This window comes from Mizuhopecten yessoensis, unplaced genomic scaffold (assembly GCF_002113885.1).
Source record: "Mizuhopecten yessoensis strain PY_sf001 unplaced genomic scaffold, ASM211388v2 scaffold5229, whole genome shotgun sequence".
Classification (NCBI taxonomy): domain Eukaryota; kingdom Metazoa; phylum Mollusca; class Bivalvia; order Pectinida; family Pectinidae; genus Mizuhopecten; species Mizuhopecten yessoensis.
In genome coordinates, this window is record NW_018405944.1 from 1,545,668 (window position 1) to 1,568,603 (window position 22,936).

Here is a 22,936-nt window from a genome sequence, read left to right on the forward strand (position 1 = left end):
TGAATTATAATATTGTCAGTACTGATCCATAGCTGCTGTTATGTCTACAAGGAGACGGATTTAATAAGTACTATGTACTTGTTTCTGGATCCTTTTCTGTATTTATAACCATGTACTATTGTAATTAAACATCAATAAAATAAAGTTTAAACTAATCAAATTGATAAATAAAAACACAGATCTTCTAATCTATGCCAAAAACTTAATTTATATACAGTATGTATTTTGTTGTTGTTGTAGTTTATCGTTTTATTTTGGATATCGATCTTATTATTTGTTTGAAAATAGTTGATAGCATTGAGAAGCATTTCGCGATCACGCTTCAACAAACTAAAGTCAAAATGTTGAACGGAAGACTATGACGTTATGTGTACTAAGAGAAAGGTCATCGTTGACACTTTCCCACGGTGAAATGAGTCACGTGGGTCTTGGGTACCCCGTCCAGAAAGTTGAGCAATAACAAGGAGCTGTTAGATCATCTTTCAATTATTTACAAGGTAAGCCATTTTTTTCATGTTATAAACATATTGCTTTTATCTCTAGCCGTAAGAAGAGATACTAACGGTATCAGATTTGTACAAAGTGTCGAGTTCACACTCCGTCTGGGTCGAGGGTCGATGCACCCAATGTTTTGTTTACTTTTGAACATTGTGTCAAAGCTTCGTTAGTGTATTGCTATCAATTTGTCTGATGTCATCAATTAGATGGATGTCGATTTTGTGTAAAATAACCATTTTATAAAACGTGAATTTAAACATTTTAACCGATACCCAGTTTACATCTTTTAAAACGACAGCGAGAAGCTCGCACGTGTTTTGGATCTAAAAAGGACGGCAGTGACTAACGATGGAAATGCGAATTACTATTAATCCTTAGGTCAACCAGATACACAGGAACTATCCTCGTCTGTTTATTGATACTAATGACAGATAGGGCTAATTAATACCTGTGGTTCAATAATCTTAATTATTATTTTCAAATTCATATAAATATTATTTTCAAAATTAATTTTCCAGGAATATTAGTTTTTGACTTACGGGTTTTATCTCTGAAGGGTTCCTGTAAATTTTGACATTGTATGCTCTGTATATAGATCTGCAGGGACCTGGGCTTTGTAACCGCTATATTTGGACCAACGGTCGTAAATTTTGGTGTTCAAAGTAATTTTACTCGCTAAAACCCCCAAACGTGTATGTCCAAATATATATAGTTGTAACAAATTATCAGGTCCCTGTGATGTAGAGTAGACCTATGTATCCAACTCGATTTTCTTTTTATTTGAATTATAGCAATTTTTATAAGACGTATAGAACATTTCGATGACGGATCAGCTATATAAAATTAAAAAAAACAGTAACGAAAAAACATTTTGAGCAAATTAGATAAAAAAAAATTGTAGCAACTTATGATTTTACCTGATAAAATTCTTTTTGATTTTATCAAATAAAATATCTCAACAAATGAGAAATGGAAATAAATATACTCCCTTCGTTAACAATAAATATGTGCCTACTCCAAATAAGAAAAACACGTGCACTAATTCCGTTTTGAAAACTAATTTTAACAAGCACTTTCGGGTTTTTTTACTCTGAGATGAAACGTTTTTGTTTTCCTAACCCAAAATATTCACAAAGTAGGATGCAGTGATTTCTTTCATTTAACTGTGCGCATTCTCACGTTCCCAGGGTTACGCTCACTTGTGCAGAAACGTAAGAAAGCGTAACCCCTGAAAGTTTGAGGATGGCGAGTGTGAAGAGCGATGAAATATGAGAAATATTAATTATTAAAAACGTTACAGAAGATCTGAATAGGATATATTTTTCTATTTTTCATCCAAATAGTTTACATTCAAAGGATCTCAATGCAATGCAAAATGAATAAAAAAAAATACTAGGAAAAGCATTATTGACTTGTGAAACCTAGGCACGTCACAAGCCCGCATTCCTCAGCTTTAAAGCCGTTTTAACGAAGAGACCTATATCACAAAAAAAACTTTCAGTTCATTAGATGATAATGCATTTTGTAAGTTGTGTACGTCACTAAATGATGTATTAATCTTAAAATTCTGTCGAAAACTATTTTCTAGTGTCAGAGTTGTACGACACTTTTTTTATTACAAAGAATAACGACAGTGACGCCACAGGGACTTGAGAATTTGTTGCAGCTATAATCTGGACCTAAACTAAGATGTTCAGAGTGATTATTAGGGGTTCAGATCAACTTTCGGTCCGTTACAAGGGTGACATTTTACTGAAAATTGATCTAAACCCCTAAAACGTGTAAAATTACTCCGAACTCCTTAGTTTAGGTCCAGATACATGTAGCTGCAACAAATTATCAGGTCCCAATAATTGACACCCGTTCATCACTTTGACACGTTTAAAATGTATCAGTTTTGTTGTCCTCATCGAAATTTACATTAATAAATCTCTCCCTTCAGTATTTTATAGCTTAGTTATGTCCTCACCGAAGGAAACAAAGCGCGCTACGTGCTTGTCTCCACTGCGCTCCCCTAAATGTTGTCGCTGTCGAAATCATGGAATCATAACCGTCCTCAAGGGACACAAGCGATTCTGCCAATGGAAGAACTGCACGTGCGAAAACTGCCTTCTGCTGATGAAGCGCCAGCAGAATTCAAAGGAACAGATCGCCCTGAGGCGCCTCTGGAGACAGGAGGAGGATATGGGTCTGGTGGCGCCAATACCCAATAATACAGGTACAGTAGCTGGTCACGTGTTGTGATGTCATTTACGTTTACGCATGTATCGGATGACATATATACATTTGTTGCCTTTTCTGCAGGGAAACATGATTCTTTGTTTCTCCTCGATGTACTGTTGGTTTTTGCAATGCTGTCTTATGCATTACATTTTACGCAAGTTGTATTTTAGCTCCAAACTCTTCAATAATGACAATCAAAACTTTGTTATACTGTTACCATTAGTCGAGATATAGTTTGGCATTACAAAAGGGTTCGGTGATAAATTGGGGGAATTGAAATATGCTGGCGGTAAACGAGGGGCATTATATCAGGTTTTACTGTATATGTAGATGTCTATGTATGTATTTCACTGTTTTGCCTTCACACTTCTTTGTAGCTAAATAAATTTGAATTGAAATATAAATGATCGATGGATTTTTAACAGATTCCCTACAGATGCTCATACACCGTTATCCTCACTATGACGTGGAGAAGATGGGCACCGTACTTAAGTCGTGTGAAGGCGACACACAGAAGACCATAGGAAAGATAGACGCCGCCATGAATAAAGCCCTGGACACCATCACGCATACCAAGTTAGACCTGACACCGACATGCACAGGGGATTTACGTGTCTCAACGGGAAATGTCGGTCAGTATTCAACTTTTTATATGCCCCGGGCCGTCATAAAACGACGCGATTCAATGTAAAACACACTAGCAATGTCATTCTTTGACGGTTTTTCATCCAACTTCATACAAATGTCAAAAATATGCAAATTCATCAGATGAGTATGATTTTAGAATTCCAAGGTCAAGGCCAAAGTCATAATTGCTATTCATAGAAAATCATCAACCAAATCAGTGTCCGCATTAGTTAACCAACTTTATTTCCTGATGGAGTTTTAGTAAACTTTATTCAAATGTCAAGCAAGAGAATACCGCTGACATCTCTTGCGTTTTAGGGTTCAAAGGTCAAAACCAAGTTCATTGTTGCTATAAATTGATGTAATATATAGAAAATCATCAACTGATTCATTGTCTCCACGTTCTGTGCACATGGCAGTGGGGGCATTCAGGTCCTAAAGACATTTTCTCGTTTTACTTTTAAATATTGAAAAAAAACACCCGGATACTGCTAGCTCCTTTCTACAAAGTGGTGATGAAGTTGCACCGTCAAATTTTCTTCCATTAAAGCATTCCTTTATGGGCGGATTGGTCGAGTGGTTAACACTACGGCCTTCCATGCACCCGGCCGGGGTTCGATCCCCGAAGTCGGCGTACGCATGGATATTCTGAGAAACTGTTTTTCTCCTGCCCACACAACTCCAACAACCCATAGTAGTTAGCGCCTGATAAGGCATCTCCTGCGAATTCCTCAAAATTGTATTGATTAATGTTATGCTAATTGTATTGATTGTATAAATTGTATATATTGTATATATATGTACTGAAAAGCGCTTTGAGTGGCTTATGTTAGCTAGATAGGGCGCTATATCAAATGTTGTATATATTTTTTTGTTTTTTTTGTTACTACTCCAGAACAGCTGATTATTATTAGAAATGTTACAATTGTCGAAAAAGAGGGTTACTAGTGATGAGTGATGACAAATGTAAGGTGTCGGCTTAGGTCCCTTGGAGCAAAGGGGCGGGGTCAATTATAAAAAAGGAGGATGCATAAAACTAACGAATGTTTTGGTTTCTTTTTTGAATTGTTTAACGACCTATCGACAATGCTAGTCATTTAGGGCCGAACAACACTGTAAACAGAGACATTCACAAAAATGATAACATCGAACTGAAACTATTTTTGTTTAAAATACAGCAAACGAATTGTTTGTAAAATATAGTATATCTTATAAAAAGGAATTGAGTGTAAATCGTCATATATTAATTGCACAGCAACTGTATCCAACATGGTTTTTTTTATAGACGGTACTGTATATTATATAATCTGTCACGTATATGTTTTAAATGATTGATCACATGCATAACAGTAAGGCTAGTCTTCTTTATGTAAAATGTAACCATGTGTCCATGTGTGACGTAGTATAATGGCCTATGCGCAGTCGCGAGAGGACACTATCCTACATGTATCTGCGGTCTGCTCTACTTGTTGCACATGTACCGACTTTAGTTTGAATTGAAAATAACTTCTTGTTTATTTCTTCATGCCATTTATTCTGCCAAAATGTTTCAATGAAATTTATTGTTATCCGGGAAGGTTTAAAATCAGAATAAGGCAGTTAATGTATCGTTTGGTTACTGAATCCTAATCGGGAGGACCAGGTGACGAAGCACTAACACCCTGTTAATACGAAGAGCGATGTTTTATATTAGACTGTTATTAAAATTCCTTCTTTTTTTAATACTTTCTTAAGTTTTCTAGGAGTGACAAAGAGCCGGAACAAATTATTGGGGTTTTTTTTTGGTTTTATTTTATTATTTTTAATTTCATCCAAAGCCAGACCATCTGCAGTAGCTTCAGCTGTAATTATAAAGAGGAATTATCAGGTAAACGACAGAAAAAGATACCTTGCAACAACACATGCTGCTACAACTTTCTCTTCGACTTTAGAGCCGTCGGTATATTCAATTATTTTTGAAGGGAATCCTGAGATATGCTTAAAGAAATGCTCCTGCAGTGAACCATTTAAAAAAAAAAGAGAAGGAAAAATCGAATTTTGCCGGGATGGTCTGATTTATTTACAGAAACATGTTTTTGGCTATTTGAGATTATAAATAAAATAGCTGTGCAACAAAGGCCTCATGGACCGCTTGTTATAAATATACTAATAATGTACAATTTATAACTATCGACAACAATACATGTTTATTTTTTTCAGGTATGGGGTTCATTGGGTTCCAGGGGTATAATCATGGATTCAGCGCCCCGCTACCCCCACCACACACGAACGTCAGTCCACTCTCTCCCCGGGCCAGCATGCCGATGTATACGTACCCGAGGACTCCATTCATGTACCCATATAATCCAGCCCCGCGCTTCTTTCAAACCGGCCAACAGGATATAACATATAATGGGGATTTCCATAATACCCTTCCGGTGCCTCGGTCTGGACAGTCTGCAGAGGACTTCCCGACATCCCGGAATGCCTTTTATTCGGAAGGTCAAAGTTCCATGGAATCGTTAATTGGGTATCCCAAGGTATCGGAAGTGAACGTTTTCCAGCCACGCCCCTCCACTACAGAATCCGAGGCGGAAGGAACTCTGGTTATAGACATGAAGGACGAGGAGAGCGCTTGCGCAGAGGGACTTCTCACAAACTATTCTTCTCAATGACGTCATCATCACTTGTGATGAAGGTTACTTGAGGAATGACAGTTAAAAAGAATTTTATTAACTGGAAAATATGATAGATTTTTTTAAAGAAACATGAAATGTTTACTTTGTTTAAATGTGAGAAAATGTATATTTGGATGTCCTCGTAGACAGATTTTCTTTGTAGTATACCCATTGAGGTTTTGGATATACTGTGGAATAAACCATTCTGAAGCCATGTAAAGTTGGGGTGTTCCATAGGGTTTTAGCAAATGCTAGTGTAGCTGATGAAGTTTAAAGTGCAACTGCTTGGAAACATCCTAACATGGACATTTTATCATGTAACTAGTCAGGTTACCGCCATGTTGCACTGCATGTGTTCTGACCAATCTAATACACGAAACGAGACTAGCCAATATGATTCAGTATACATGACCTGACCAGTCTGATACACAGGGACCTGAGCATTTGTTACAACTACATTTGGACCTAAACTAAGGTGTTTGAAACTAAGGAGTGACTTTGCAAGTTTTAGGAAGTTAGATCGACTTTCGGTAAAAATGACACCCCAACTAAAATCACTCTGAACACCTGTGTTTAGGTCCAAATATAGCTGGAACAAATTCTCAAGTCCCTGTGGTCTGATACGGTTCATGTGAACTGACCGATCTGATACGCTGCACGTAAACTGAACAGTATAACACACATACCCATGAACTGACCGATCTGATACGCTGCACGTAAGCTGAACAGTATAACACACATACCCATGAACTGACCGATCTGATACGCTGCACGTAAGCTGAACAGTATAACACGCATACACATGAACTGACCAATCTAATACGCTGAATGGAAACTGAAAGTGAAATGACCAATCATTCTTTTTTGAAGAATGACAGTTCAAAAGGGTCTGCGGTGGTTAAGGCGTCTGACATTCTGTTACCACTAGCCCTCCACCACTGGGTCGCGTGTTCGAGACCTATGGGATCAGTCGCCAGGTACTGGTAGTACAATATTGTCGGGCCTGTAATTGTGAGTCAGCAAAAATATTCCTATATTTTATAATGTTAATAATTGCTAAGTGCCCTATACGTCACCCGTCGCTTATTCGCTAACCTTCGGTTATTAGCACATGGTAATGCGAATAACAGATACCGCAGGTAACTGGTGTGTTAAAAATTTCGATATATAACGCTCATAAAATAAATACAATGTACCAATTGTAACGCCAATTATACCTATACGATTGCGTTACGAATTCATTGCAAAGCGTTCACAAATGAAAATATTGTAATTTCTGTTGTTAAACTTGTGACATTTTTTATAAAATGTTTCAAAATTTGACATTTATGTTCTTGATTGATAATGTTAAACTTTTAGAATTTTTAATAATGTCCCATTTCACTCAAAGTAAGCATTAATTTGTTAAATGTTACAAACGCTATATTATACCCTTTGGTGTTTTTTTAAGAACATTTTGTTTCGCCTTCAACTGGCTTCTGATTGATAGGAAGTTATGCGCGATGTTGGTGACACCGCTTCAAAACACGAATGGCGCCCGCTAGTATCGCTGTATTATTCAGTTTTCAGAACTTGATGTCATGTTATATATCACAGAAAACGATGTTTCAAACTCATTCATCTAATGCTAATTATAGATAGTATAACACAATATGAAGAATTCTGTTTCGCATTAACAAACTCGAAAACGTCACAATAACTCGTGTAACGCGTAACATCTACGGAGTAAGACGTTTCAAAGAACTAGATTTACGGAAGCAGAAAAGACGTCAAAGGTTTCATTGGGATCAGTGCTCGGCATATTTACCAAAATCTTCTCCAAACCGCTACTAACAAATTGTAACGCTTACCCAGCAAGAAGGTCGGCTTGCATCTATCGTGTTGACTGGAGGATATTGTCAGATATTTAAGATATATAAAGTTATATTTGTAACGTATCTTTGTCGAAATTACATATATCATACAAAGAAAATTATCTATCTGAAAGAACGTTTTCTTAAAAAACAGGCAAAATTAAAATTCCGAAATTTATCCAGTGGTAGTTTTTGACGTACATTTTGCATAAATTGAAACTTTGATGACGTATAATATTAAAATTACGAAACATGAAATGAAATGATTTTTGTTCTAAAAAGTATGTGCTTTTACTGAATAAAAGGAAACACTTTTCACTTTTATGGTGGGACCAATAATAAAAAAAAAAAAATGCACTACACTTATCAATTTCCGTAAAATGTCCCACTTCGGCGATATAACGTTGCGCACCATTTAGGGTGCCAAATATCAGTGAGGCCATTTTACTTTTTCGAACTCAATGTAATGCACCATTACAATTGTTGAAACACTACATGGATAAAGGCAATACACTGTACTTATAAATAGAATTGTAGAAATACAGTAAAAATAACAGCTATCTGACGTTGATACTCATTCTCTGTTTGTATATGCAGCAAAAATCTAAAACTGGGACAACCGACTCGTTCTGAAACGATGAAAACGAATTTGAGAATATAACCCCTCCCCACAACCACATCTATCTTCCCCTTCTAATTCTGGCCAATTTTTAAACTTTATTTAATTCACAACAGTTATGAAAAATGTTTATCAGCTCATGTTGATCCTTTTTCTTTGTCTGCACGGTTGCGTACAATGGGACATAGGAAATAATGCAAAATATGATAAAACGTCTAAAGCGACGTCATTTTACGTTACACAAGGTGTCACTAACATCGCACGTAACGTCTAGACATTTACATTTTGTTCTTCTTGTTGTAACGTGCTTTTCTTCCTGTAACGTATTCAGTCACTTAACACGCTTGACGTTGTTAAATGTGAGTGGTTCCCAGGGATATATTGCTTCGCTGGAAGGCAGTGGTTTGGCTACTATTTCATTCCCCCAACAAGAAGACTCGTTCCGAAAATTGGCCTTGGGAATTTCGTGGTTCCACCATGTGTACCAATACACATTCTTTAACCGCCGGGATACCTCGCTCTATTTTATTACACTACTGCACCCTTTTCCATAAGGATACCTCACCCTACTCTATTAGGAGACCTTTCGCTACCCAATTAGGATACCTCTCAATATTCCTTTCAGAGTACTCACCCTATTCCACTAGGTCCGTTAGGATTCCTCACAGTATGTCATAAGGAGGTATCATCCTTTTCTGTTAGGAAACATCTCGCTATTCCATTAGGTCACCCCTCGCTAGTCCATAAGGAGACCTCACACTATTCATCTTAGAACAACACTGTAAGAGAATGTAAGAAATTCCTATTGGAGACCTCAAGACATCCTTAGAAGACTGCTAAACATGTATACAAGATATTTAGATATACTCTCACAGCAGACTTAACGACGTCTCTTCACGGTACTTCTAATTGATAGACAAAGCCATTGCCGATGCCTCAAGAGTTTCATGTACGTCCCAATAGAACACATCAAGACATCCCTAAATACAATGTAGAAGACTTGAAGCCATCCCTTAGAGAGCCTTCATAACACCATTATAGGCGGCTTCAAGATATTCTTATAGAAAATGTCACGACACCCACATAGGAGAATTCAAGATGGCCATATAAGGAAACTTCACGAGTTCCAGAAAACAGAATTAAAAACATCCCTATGGGAGACCTCACGACATCTCTTAACGGGACTTAAGAATACTCAAAGAGAAGCTTCACGACATCCAAATAGGAAACTTCAAGACGCTCCTACAGGCAATTTTACGACATCTCTATAGCAGATTTCAATGTATTCCTATTGGAAATCGCGAGACAACCCTTTATAGGGAACTTTAGGATATCCCTTTATAATTCTTCACGACATCCCTAAAGTAGACTTCACGACATCTTTATAGAAAACTATGTTTGTCTATTTCATCGGCTCATTTAACTGGACTATATACCTTATGAATAAATATACGACTATCGAGCAATAAATACCATTGTGATTAAGATAATGATGTTAATGAAAAACTATCCCTACATTTCCAGGTGACCAACTTTGTTTGTCGCTTAATCCTACCTAATGTCTACGTGTGAACAATAGGTATACTGTCACAATGGAGATAAATACGTATTGTACGCAGGCAAAATGCATCGCGGTCAATGATTGGTCCTTTGACGCTATATGTTATACGTCATGTGTAATCCGTATAACAGAAACCTAATGCTCTGCAATCTGCAATGAACCTGTTCATGCCCAACACATACAATGGGGGATCGGTGAGCGGCGGGGGGCAATGTCCGTCACGTCACAATTCAATTCAATGTCAATACTCTAGCAACTTCATCCTTTGACAGATTTCACCTTTTCAACTTTATACAAATGTCAAAAGTATGCAAATATTTCAGATGAGTTCGTGTATTAGGATTCCAAGGTCAAAGCCAATGTCACTATTGCTAATCATAGCAAATCATATTCGGTGTCATCAGTTAACCAACTTTACTTCTTGACGGATTTTGATAAAACTTAATACAAAGGGCGACTAGCAAGGCAAATGTCACTGTTACTATATATAGAACACCATCAACTGATTCAGTGTCGTCACTCTAGCTACTTCCTTTCTTAACAGATTTTGATAAAAGTTTATACAGATTTCAGGTATTGGAATACTCCGGATGAGTTCATGTTTCAAGGGTCACTGCATTTGCTAATCATAGATTATACCTTGAATGCTTACATGTTTAAGGGTGTCAAGATAAAAGTCGTTGTAACTATTTATCGAACGCTATCAAACACTGAATCTAATTTCACATGGCGGCGGGGGCATACATTTTGGAAATGTTATTGCCTATAAAACCACATAAAAAAATATACTTCCAAGGTCATTGTTCAGCAGTACTGTAGTATGAATAGCATATGACGCACAGAAGATAATGTCAGAAAATGATCTTTGGTAATGAACAAAAGTCCTTAAAATGGTAGTTGTTATCCTCTGCTTAACTCTTTCACCCCTGAGATTTCATAATTAACTATTCCAACCTTTGAATTGGAAGAGTTCAAATGTGTCTTCAGGAGTGAATGAGTTAACGTTCAGCATTCATGTTAATGGCAACTAACGACTGGTTAACCCGTTGTCAGTATAGTGTAAGCGGATGGAATACTGTACATGTGATGGGTGCCTTCGGTATGGTATTCTGTTAGGGTCGCAGTCTTAAAGACGTTATCAGATCCGCACTATCGCAAGGAGGCAAACACAACTACATTGTATATACCGCCTCCAGTAGACATATGCACGCATACCCTACACAGCCAACCAAACCAAACCTGCCTATCATGATGCATTATCTTTGAAAAGATAATTAACAACATGATCTCTAGAAACAATTAATTAAGCGTTAATGAAAACTGATTTACAAGTGTACATGTATATTCACACTCTTAACATTGAACAGATAATAAACATTCATGTCTCTAGAAAAAATATTTTTTCAGTATTAATCTAAGTTGATTGAAAATTATACAGTAACATTGTACACCGAAGGTCATTAAATAACCATTTTTCCAGTATCTTTGAGTTATTATCTCGTTACCATCTCGTTATCATCTCGTTATCTTACCACACATCGTGACAGGTGAACGTAACTTCGAAAACATTACATGCAAAAATGAGAGACACTTTCGTGACGTTCTCAACATAAAATATTAGCAAACAGAACACAATACATCTCCAGCAAACACGCAGACATACACACTTAGGGAGATATTAGCAAGGTGGCATAGTACTAGTAGTGAGCGCCTAATAAGGCAGCTCCTGCGAATTCCTCAAAAATATAATGTGTATGCTAATCTATGTACTGTAAAGCGCTTTAGAGTGGCTTATTTTAGCTAGATAGGGCGCTATATTAAATGCTGTTTATTTATTTATTTATTTACTGTAAGTTTTGGAAATAAAGTCTGTGTCCGCTGATCTGACTTATGCATATGAAATATCTATGTACAATTCACAGAAAATTACTGTAATATTAAGAATAATTTCCTATTTGTGTCAGGTTATGTAGTGATGACTCAAGCTACGCACAAGTACATTTATCATAGAGGGCTTCACTGTCTATTCAATTTACACGTGCCAGCTGGAGTTATAACCATAAAACCTGACCAAACTAGAAAACTGTACCTTAACATCGCTACAGATCTATCTATAAAAATATACCTGTAAATATTCAACAAAGAACTGGCGTAATTAACACAAACAAACATGAAGTTTAAACTACAAAATTGCTTATTAAAGTGTCATATTTCAACATTTACATAAGTCATGGAGGCACGGTACATGTAGTCTAGTGGTAGGACGCCGGGCTCGTGACCGAAGGGTTGCGGGTTCGAGTCACGGCACGGCACTGTAGTGTATCTTTGAGAAGGATACTTAACTCAGCTGTAAATGAGAACGTGGCTGGGCAGTGCTAGAATTGTAGAATGCTAGCGGTGAGCACCGAAATGGCAGCACCGGCTGTATGCTCCCATGCAGGGAGTTGAGAAAGATATTGGTTGGTTGCAAAGGCCCTATAACCACGGATAATAATTTGTGAACCGCTTTCAGACAACCTACGAACTAGGTTGTGATGAAGCGGTATATATAAGAACCTCGAATAATTATCATTAATATTATCTAACTTAACATTTGACGAAAACGAAACACATTACTGCAGTGTAGACAAAACCGAAATATTCGAACTAAGACTGGATAAACTCGGCAAAATACTAACAATTGAACGATTTATAAGAAACTGTTTCGAAAAGTACAAGGAAAGTAAGACCAGGTGTTCCGGCAGTGTAAGCGTCTCCTGCTTCATCAACCACACCTGTCATGTAAATGTAGGTCATTCAAAATGTGAACAATGCCTGAAGCCGAAGCTACAGTCGCCAGAAAAGTGACACCTTAATCTCTTGTAATTTCGCTGAAGGAAATTACGCAGCAGAGAGTAATTGACGTCGGTGTTTCTACCTGCGTACTAATTATTACGTATGTATCTCCATGGTGATAATGCTTGCATTGCATTCAAACATCCAGGTGATAAAAGCGACATACAACGACTGTTGGCTTAGTTCGTATTTCTAACGGTAGTTTAAGAGGAGCAATCGGTATATCCTTATCTATAACACTCAGGTACGTATACTTTAATATTCGTTTAATAGTTGTATCTAACAAGATATTGTTAAGAGATCCTATTTGATTCATCTTAAAGTATTGATAAATATACTGATGTGATAAAAGTAGATGCCAAGTCATGATGCTCTATATAAAAGTTTATTTACATTTTAAATATAAGAAATGTTCTTGTTGATCGTTTAAATCGATTATCCTATAGGGGTATCGTTAAATATATTATAAGGATATCATGACACCTCCTGTAGGGGTAGCGTGAAATGAGTTATAAGGATGTCATGTAACCTCCTGTAGGGGTAGCGTGAAATGTGTTATAAGGATGTCATGTAACCTCCTGTAGGGGGAGCGTGAAATGTGTTATAAGGAAGTCATTAAACATCCTGTAGGGGTACCGTGAAATGTTTTTAAGGCGGTCCTTAAACCTCCTGTTGGGGTAGCTTGAAATGTGTTATAAGGATGTCATGTAACTTCCTGTAGTGGTAGCGTGAAATGTTTTATAAGGAGATGTCATGAAACCTCCTGTAGGGCTAGCGTGAAATGTTTTATAAGGATGTCATGAAACCCCCTGTAGGGGTAGCATGAAATGTGTTATAAGGATGTCATGAAACCTTCTGAAGGGGTAGCGTGAAACGTTTTATAAGGATGTCATGTAACCTCCTGTAGTGGTAGCGTGAAATGTTTGATAAGGATATCGTTAAACCTGCTGTAGGGGTAGCATGAAATGTGTTATAAGGATGTCATTAAACCTCCTGTAGGGCTAGCGTGAAATGGGTTATAAGGAAGTCATGAAACATCCTGTAGGGGTACCGTGAAATGTTTTTTAAGGAGGTCCTTAAACCTCCTGTTGGGATAGCGTGAAATGTGTTATAAGGATGTCATGAAATATCCTGTAGGGGTAGCGTGAAATGTGTTATAAAGATGTCATTAAACCTCCTGTAGGGCTAGCGTGAAATGGGTTATAAGGAAGTCATGAAACATCCTGTAGGGGTACCGTGAAATGTTTTTAAGGCGGTCCTTAAACCTCCTGTTGGGGTAGCGTGCAATGTGTTATAAGGATGTCATGAAACCTTCTGAAGGGGTAGCGTGAAACGTTTTATAAGGATGTCATGTAACCTCCTGTAGTGGTAGCGTGAAATGTGTAATAAGGATGTCATGAAACCTCCTGTAGTGGTAGCGTGAAATGTTTGATAAGGATATCGTTAAACCTGCTGTAGGGGTAGCATGAAATGTGTTATAAGGATGTCATTAAACCTCCTGTAGGGCTAGCGTGAAATGGGTTATAAGGAAGTCATGAAACATCCTGTAGGGGTACCGTGAAATGTTTTTATAAGGAGGTCCTTAAACCTCCTGTTGGGGTAGCGTGCAATGTGTTATAAGGATGTCATGAAACCTCCTGTAGTGGTAGCGTGAAATATGTTATAAGGATATCGTGTAACCTCATGTAAGGGTAGCGTGAAATGGGTTATAAGGATGTCATGTAACTTCCTGTAGTGGTAGCGTGAAATGTTTTATAAGGATGTCCTGTAACCTCCTGTAGGGGTAGCGTGAAATGTGTAATAAGGATATCGTTAAACCTTCTGTAGGAGTAGCGTGAAATGTTTTATAAGGATGTCCTGTAACCTCCTGTAGGGGTAGCGTGAAATGTGTAATAAGGATATCGTTAAACCTTCTGTAGGGGAAGCGTGAAATGTTTTATAAGGATGTCGTGAAACCTCATGTAGGAGTAGCGTGAAATATTTACCGTGAAATGTTTTTAAGGAGGTCCTTGAACCTCCTGTTGGGGTAGCGTGAAATGTGTTATAAGGATATCGTGTAAACTCATGTAAGGGTAGCGTGAAATGTGTTATAAGGATGGCATGAAACCTCCTGTAGGGCTAGCGTGAAATGGGTTATAAGGAAGTCATGAAACATCCTGTAGGGGTACCGTGAAATGTTTTTTAAGGAGGTCCTTAAACCTCCTGTTGGGGTAGCTTGAAATGTGTTATAAGGATGTCATGAAACCTCCTGTAGGGGTAGTGTGAAATGTGTAATAAGGATGGATGTCATGAAACCTCCTGTAGGGGTAGCGAGAAATGGGTTATAAGGATATCGTAAAACCTCCTGTAGGGGTAGCGTGAAATGTGTAATAAGGATATCGTTAAACCTTCTGTAGGAGTAGCGTGAAATGTTTTATAAGGATGTCCTGTAACCTCCTGTAGGGGTAGCGTGAAATGTTTGATAAGGATTCGTTAAACCTCATAAGGATGTCATGTAACCTCCTGTAGTGGTAGCGTGAAATGTTTTATAAGGATGTCATGAAACCTCCTGTAGGGGTAGTGTGAAATGTGTAATAAGGATATCGTTAAACCTTCTGTAGGGGTAGCGTGAAATGTTTTATAAGGATGTCGTGAAACCTCATGTAGGAGTAGCGTGAAATATTTTATAAGGATGTCGTGAAACCTCCCGTAGTGGTAGCGTGAAATGTTTTATAATGATGTGATGTAACCTCCTGTAGTGGTAGCGTGAAATGTTTTATAAGGATGTCATGAAACCTCCTGTAGTGGTAGCGTGAAATGTGTTATAAGGATATCGTGTAACCTCATGTAAGGGTAGCGTGAAATGTGTTATAAGGATGTCATGTAACTTCCTGTAGTGGTAGCGTGAAATGTTTTATAAGGATGTCCTTAAACCTCCTGTAGTGGTAGCGTAAAATGTTTTATAAGGATTCGTGAAACCTCCTGTAGGGGTAGCGTGAAATGCTTTATAAGGATGTCATGTAACCTCCTGTAGTGGTAGCGTGAAATGTTTTATAAGGATTCGTGAAATCTCCTGTAGGGGTAGCGTGAAATGTTTTATAAGGATGTCATGTAACCTCCTGTAGGGGTAGCGTGAAATGTTTTATAAGGATGTCGTGAAACCTCCTGTAGTGGTAGCGTGAAATGTTTTATAAGGATGTCATGTAACCTCCTGTAGGGGTAGCGTGAAATATTTTATAAGGATAAAGTAAAACCTCCTGTAGTGGTAGCGTGAAATGTTTTATAAGGGTTCGTGAAACCTCCTGTAGGGGTAGCGTGAAATGTTTTATAATGATGTGATGTAACCTCCTGTAGTGGTAGCGTGAAATGTTTTATATGGATTCGTGAAACCTCCTGTAGGGGTAGCGTGAAATGTTTTATAATGATATGATGTAACCTCCTGTAGTGGTAGCGTGAAATGTTTTATAAGGATTCGTGAAACCTCCTGTAGGGGTAGCGTAAAATGTTTTATAATGATGTGATGTAACCTCCTGTAGTGGTAGCGTGAAATGTTTTATAAGGATGTCATGAAACCTCCTGCAGGGGTAGCGTGAAATGTTTTATAAGGATTCGTGAAACCTCCTGTAGGGGTAGCGTGAAATGTTTGATAAGGATTCGTTAAACCTCCTGGAGGGGTATGGTGTAATGTGTTATAAGGATGTCATGAAACCTCCTGCAGGGGTAGCGTGAAATGTTTTATAATGATGTGATGTAACCTCCTGTAGGGGTAGCGTGAAATGTGTTATAAGGATGTCATGTAACCTCCCGTAGGGGTAGCGCGAAATGTGTTATAAGGATATCGTTAAACCTCCTGTAGTGGTAGCGTGAAATGTTTTATAGGATGACATGAAGTGTGCTATATGGATAGAGAAAGTGTTAACTCTCTTTTATAAAAACATCTGGTCTCCTATTGGAGTGTCGTGGAATCTCCTATAGGAATGACACGAAGTTTCCCAGAATGGTAGCATGAAGCATACTTTTGGGATAGTGTTGACCTATTTTAGTCAATATTCAAAACAATTCTACAAGTCAAAAGTCGGTCTGATAATCTTGCACTTTTGTCGTTTGAAAAAAAAAATGCATTAATGAAATAATATAAAATATGTAAATATGATCAAAATTGATATTGAAAAAAGGAAATCAATATAAAACTTGTAAACAAAGGAATAGGGCGTTCGGTATGTTAATCTACTAGGTGTAAATTGATGATTAAACATAAATTGATCCAAATTTGGAGAGTCTGTTTGTAGCACAGAACAACTTGACCATTGTACGTGCAATTGAAATAATTCTATCTATGTAATGCTTATGCATATTCGTAAAAGCCACCCCATCAGACCGGTTTACCATACCGTAAATTCAATATTTCAATCAATGTTCTTGATTGTGTTTGAAATCATATATCAAATCTAAAATTGTGTCAATCTTTATATGTATTGCATGTCTTTTCTTTCAGAATAACAGCATTTTCATATTGACCAGTAAACAAAAATAGCTTGTCGGCCAAAATGAAGAAAAGAAACCAATCAAACATACACATTGTTGATCTGAACGTCAACGAGACGAATACGGAAACAATGTTTCATCCAAAAGATATTTTCAGTCGAGAAATCCGCAAGAAGAAAATTGGGCGATTATGTAAACCAATGTGTAGTTCCAGTTCAGAAATCTACGAGAAAGTGGGGAAAATGTACAAATCTACGGACGTTTCAAGTCCGGCGATTCGACCAAAAATACTCCGGTCAAACTCGGCAGGGGATGAAAGCAGAGTTTCCGGTACGCCTCGTGCTATCAAAAACAGTTTTCTAACCCATAAAACACAGCCACAAACATTGTTCTTCCTTCCTTCAATTTGTTACCCGGTTAATATAACATCCCAATCACATCAAAATCAAAAGAATGAGAAAAGGTCAAATAGTGAGAGCAATTTAAGAATAGTGCCAACAAAGGTTGGCACTCCCGACTGTTCGACTCTTCAGGAACGAAAGCGAAGTTTAACAGATCGACTGTGTGATGAATTAGACATTAAGAAAAACAATGAATCAGTCACAGAAAGACCTGATTTGACGGGTCTTTTCAAGAGAAGAAAGTCAACCACCACGTCCGTAACGCAAACGGAAATTGTGAAACGTGGATCGTCCTTAAAGGAGAAAAAGGAGGAAGGCGAAACTGTTTATGCAGTTTATGACTCCAGCACCAGCTCTCCACGACTTGTCAGAGTAAAACATGATACAAATATAACGTCAACACAAATACCGGATATTAAGATCGAGAATGTGATCGACACCGACACAGGATTTCAGGATATAGATTTGTCTCTAGATCCGAGCACAATAAACCTATCATGGGACGATCATAACTTTTTATAAAGAGCGTTATAAAAATAAAAATAAATAGAATACTTTCGAAATTTGGAAAATAGATATTTTTTGCTGTTTTGTTATAATTATACATTACAAATAAGTTTCAAAAAGATTTAGAGACTTTAAAAAGTCGTGAACATTTAAATTTACATAAAATATTGTATACTTTTCCGTTCCCATGTAATGAAGTTTTTGAGATTTGGTCCTGTTTTGCTTCATATACCTAAACCCTTTTGTCATTGTAAATTAAATTTATCATTATTTTCAAACAGATTTTGTAGGACATACTTAAGAAATAGTGCTTGTTTACCAATTCAAGTAGATCAATTACCATTTTGCGAAATAACCGTAAGAACAATACATTGTGATCCTAGGCTGATTGTAGTAGAATCGGGACCGTTTGAGTTGTGGTAGGCGACTTTCACTTTTTCTTAATGATTTAGAAGATTTTATGAAATCACGTGACTGTAAAGATCTGTCTAATATAAACGACCAGCTAGCAGAGGATTTACATGTATATATGAAGCTTTATGTTATTCTATACGCTGATGACACTATACTACTATCAGACACGGCAGAGGATTTGCAAAAGCAATTAGATGTATTTTTGGAATATTCCAACCTATGGCATCTTAAAGTCAATACCAGCGAAACTAAAATCATGGTATTTGGTAGAAAAAGAATTCCTGAAGGCCTTAATTTTACATACAACGGTACTGTTATAGGAATAGCTAAGGATTTTAAATATCTTGGGGGTTTATTTTACTAAAACTGATTTGACACAATTTAATATTAAACAACTGTATGGTAAAGGTTTAAAAGCAATGTGGCGTGCTATTTCCAAATGTAGGGATCATTATTTGTCAATAGATTGTTAACTTGATATATTTGACAACGCCCTCAAACCTATTGTTTTATATGGATGTGAAGTTTGGGGTTTCTGTAACTATAAGCTTATCGAACGTTTACATTTTAAATTTTGCAAACTCATACTTAATGTTAAAACGTCTACACCGAACTTTATGATATACGGAAAACTTTGAAGGTTTCCGCTAGATATTAATGTCAAAGTAAGAATGGTTGGATTTTGGGCTAAACTGACAAAAAACAACCAGAATAAATTAAGTAATAAACTGTTAGCAATTTTATCAAATTATCAATCATCATGGCTAAAATATGTGAAAAGTATTTTTGAAGAATTCAGTCTAATACATATATTCAATAGTCAAGAGTTTCGAAGTATACATTGGCTAAAAAGTACCATATTTTATAAACTAAAAGGAAAATTTATATCAAACTGGAGAAATGAAATTTATACTTCTCCGAAAGGAACCAATTATAAAATATATAAGTACGAACTTTGAAAAGTACTTACTAGAACTCCCTCCGAAACTAGCCAAAGCGTATTGTAAATTTAGAACATGTAATACTAAGTTACAAATTGAAAGTGGTAGGTGGTTCAATATACCACGTGAAAATAGATTATGTAGTTTATGTTATTTAAGAGAAATTGGCGACAAATTTCATTATCTGTTTACATGTACACATCAACCAATTCTCAATAGTAGGCGAAAACATATGTCCAGATATTATTATGAAAGACCAACCACATTTAAATATCATACATTATTCAATTATGTAACACAACATAAATTGACATCATTGGCTAAATTTATTACCGTTATTAATGACATAATTAATTTACAATACGAATGTCCATCCTGTTCCACCATGTGTTATTGTCACCCATTTGTAAATATGTATTCTCTACACTGTATTGTTTATGAGAATAAAACAATTGTCATTGTCATTGCGAAAAGTAAATAACTGCTTTGTACCTTTATGTGTAATTTAGACTGTTGTACCTCTAGTGAAAATCGTGTAATCTGATTGGTCGAGACAAATTGTTCATTTCACACTGGTACGCTCGCTTTTACATTGAGTCAATGGAAGGGTGCTTCCCAGCGTCCTTGCAACGGGTGAATTTATGTAATTATAATTACAGAGAATGTATATTAATTGTTGATGGCACTAATTTTGTTGTTCAGAATATTTTGTTCACGCTCGATGTCCTTACATTTCGCACTATTTTCACTCAATAATTGTCCCACAGCACGCAAATGTACACTTTTTAACTGCACTTTTAAATGTAAACGATTTGGTAATAACTTCATCTTCTGAGCTAGAGAAGGGACATAACATGATTTGCATAAAATAACATTTACACCTTTTTTCAAACTTTTTACAAATATTTCTTTTGACAACGTATCTTTAGATAAAATATCAACCCTCTTCTTGATTAAAGCGTCGATTGAAGACCCTTTGAATAATAGTTATTACGATTTTTACAAGAAACATTTTGTCACAATACTGGTTTTTTTTTGTTATCACATATTCGTTTTATACAATTGAAATAAATATATGTCGTATTGAACGGTAAAACAATGAAATTTTATTCCTATTTCTTACTTATTTTTCACTTCACGCGACGCAAATATTCCTTCATTAGAAAAGCGCGGGAATGTGTAGAGTATTTGACGCCAAGTTCTAAAATGACGTCACGCTTGCCAACAATATAGAGCGCCAATTTGAATGAGTTTGCAATGCAAGTTTGCCGTTTGCTGCTTTTATCTGGTCAGGTTTCCGGACAAATATGATACTAATTGTGTAGATTTGTCAATACAATAATGTATGCTGCAAAGGTAGACAACACAACCACTTATTCTGCCGTCACTTCATCTAAACTTGAAACTGAAAATCTACCCAGAGAATAGAATGTACTGCTCTGATTGGACAATACAAAGGGTGACGTCCTCATGATGTGAAGATATACTATTTCGTATATATCTTTAGAGATATTTTTTTATGAAATTGTGAATTCATGTTTTTTCACTAGTAAAATGTAATAACCACGGATACCGTAAGGTTAACTATCATATTTTTGTAGACAGCATGCTGCATCAATTTCCCAGAAGGTTTTCACGCATGGAGAAGCACCGGAAGTGGACAAAGTGTTTACAGATCAAAAACTTAATTATTGACTTTCAGTATAATAAATTAAATCCTACTTTCATTAGAGTGTTACAGTGCCTAGGGTCACCCCTCGGACCCTAGAGGTGTCACAAGGCACTGTCACACTCTAATGAATGTAGCAGTTATATAATAACGAACATTTTAAGAAGGATTTCCATTATACTCTGTGATTCGGTGCTGATGTGTACATCCATACACTGCTTTTGTTTGTTATGGGTCCGTTTTTCAAACGCCTCAGTCCACTTTCGATAGGAGGCTAATAACAGACTTTGATATAAAGTCGGGTTATATTTCGTACAGTCAGGGTCTACCCATTGAATTGCTTTTTGACGACTTTACAGATTGGAAAGAAAAGATAACATGTTGAATAATTATAACAACTTGAATCATTTTAAATGGCTAAAAAATAGCAGCAGAAACCATGGTGACGAGGTTCACATCAAGATGTAAGAATAGAAAACACATGAAATAATAATCCGTTTAATAAAGATGATCGTAAAACACCGGTGATTGTGTCTTTAAACTACTTAATTAAAAAATAAAGGATTACTGCATATTTTTCAAATTTAATAATGCATAAATACACACTTCACTTAATCTTTAATTATACACCTCCCCTTTTGCTTCAATAGTAGTTCAGACCAATTCGGATTTCAATCTTTTCGGCCCCAAGCAACGATGATGAGTCTTAGAAAAACAAACATCTGTATGATATGGTGTTATTTATTTATTGGTATGCTGCATCCATTACCAATTTTTACAGATGAAATAACTTGTGTGTGTCATAGGCCAATACAATATGTGTATTTCTGGTTCCCCGACCAACCAAAGTATTTCCTCCGACCCACCCAATTTTATCTTACTCGAACGCACACAATCCAGGGTTGTCAATCGGATGCAAACAAATCGTAGAACGAACTAACAAACCAGCTATATAAATTACCTTCTCTACTTTATAGGCAAGTATCAAAACCAAATTTTAATCCCATACTATATTTTGATAGTCATGAAAATATACGTTGGGATTTTTTTGTAATCTCTCTAATTAGTCCCCGCCCCTGAAAAACACATTTTTGCAGTCCTAGCACATGGAATATAAATACTGTTTTCACCATAAATTCATCAAACACTGCACCCTGCAGCTGTTACGTCCTCCTGGGGCCACAAAATTTGAAATACAATACTAAAAATGATATCTCCACATGTGGAAAAGTAATAGTTTTATTATTGTCCAATCAGAGCGGTAGTTTATATTCACAACAAAGATTTTCAGCTTCAATTTTAGAGGAAGCGACGCCAGTACAATAGGTTGTTTTGTTTTACGTCTGGAACATGGATTATGGTATTTACATAACTACACAATTTGATATCCATTTTGCTTTGGAAATCTTACAAGATAATAACAACAAACGGCAGCCTTGCGTTGAGTAGGCCATTGAAAATTGCGCTCTGGTTGGGGGTTCAACGGGATTGAAATTTAGAGTGAATTTAGCATCTGTTTATTGGGCTTGCTGAACCTCAAGGGTCTCGTTTCATTGGTTTCAGTGACCTACTAATAGCTAAGGTCATTTAAGGACACGGATTCATGTGTAAAAATGTATGCACGTGTGCTGGAGACGGTGTTTTGATATTGTTGCCTTCTTGTGATA

General features: G+C 36.6%; 1 protein-coding gene across 1 annotated transcript; it reads left to right on the forward strand.

Moving 5' to 3' along the window:
• Positions 1-401: 401 nt before the first annotated feature.
• Positions 402-7,121, forward strand: LOC110450487. The gene is made up of 4 exons (XM_021498039.1): positions 402-497; positions 2,441-2,716; positions 3,147-3,353; positions 5,548-7,121. Exons 2-4 carry the CDS (start codon positions 2,458-2,460, stop codon positions 6,000-6,002), a joined length of 921 nt encoding a protein of 306 aa, XP_021353714.1. The 5' UTR covers positions 402-497; positions 2,441-2,457; the 3' UTR covers positions 6,003-7,121.
• Positions 7,122-22,936: the final 15,815 nt, after the last annotated feature.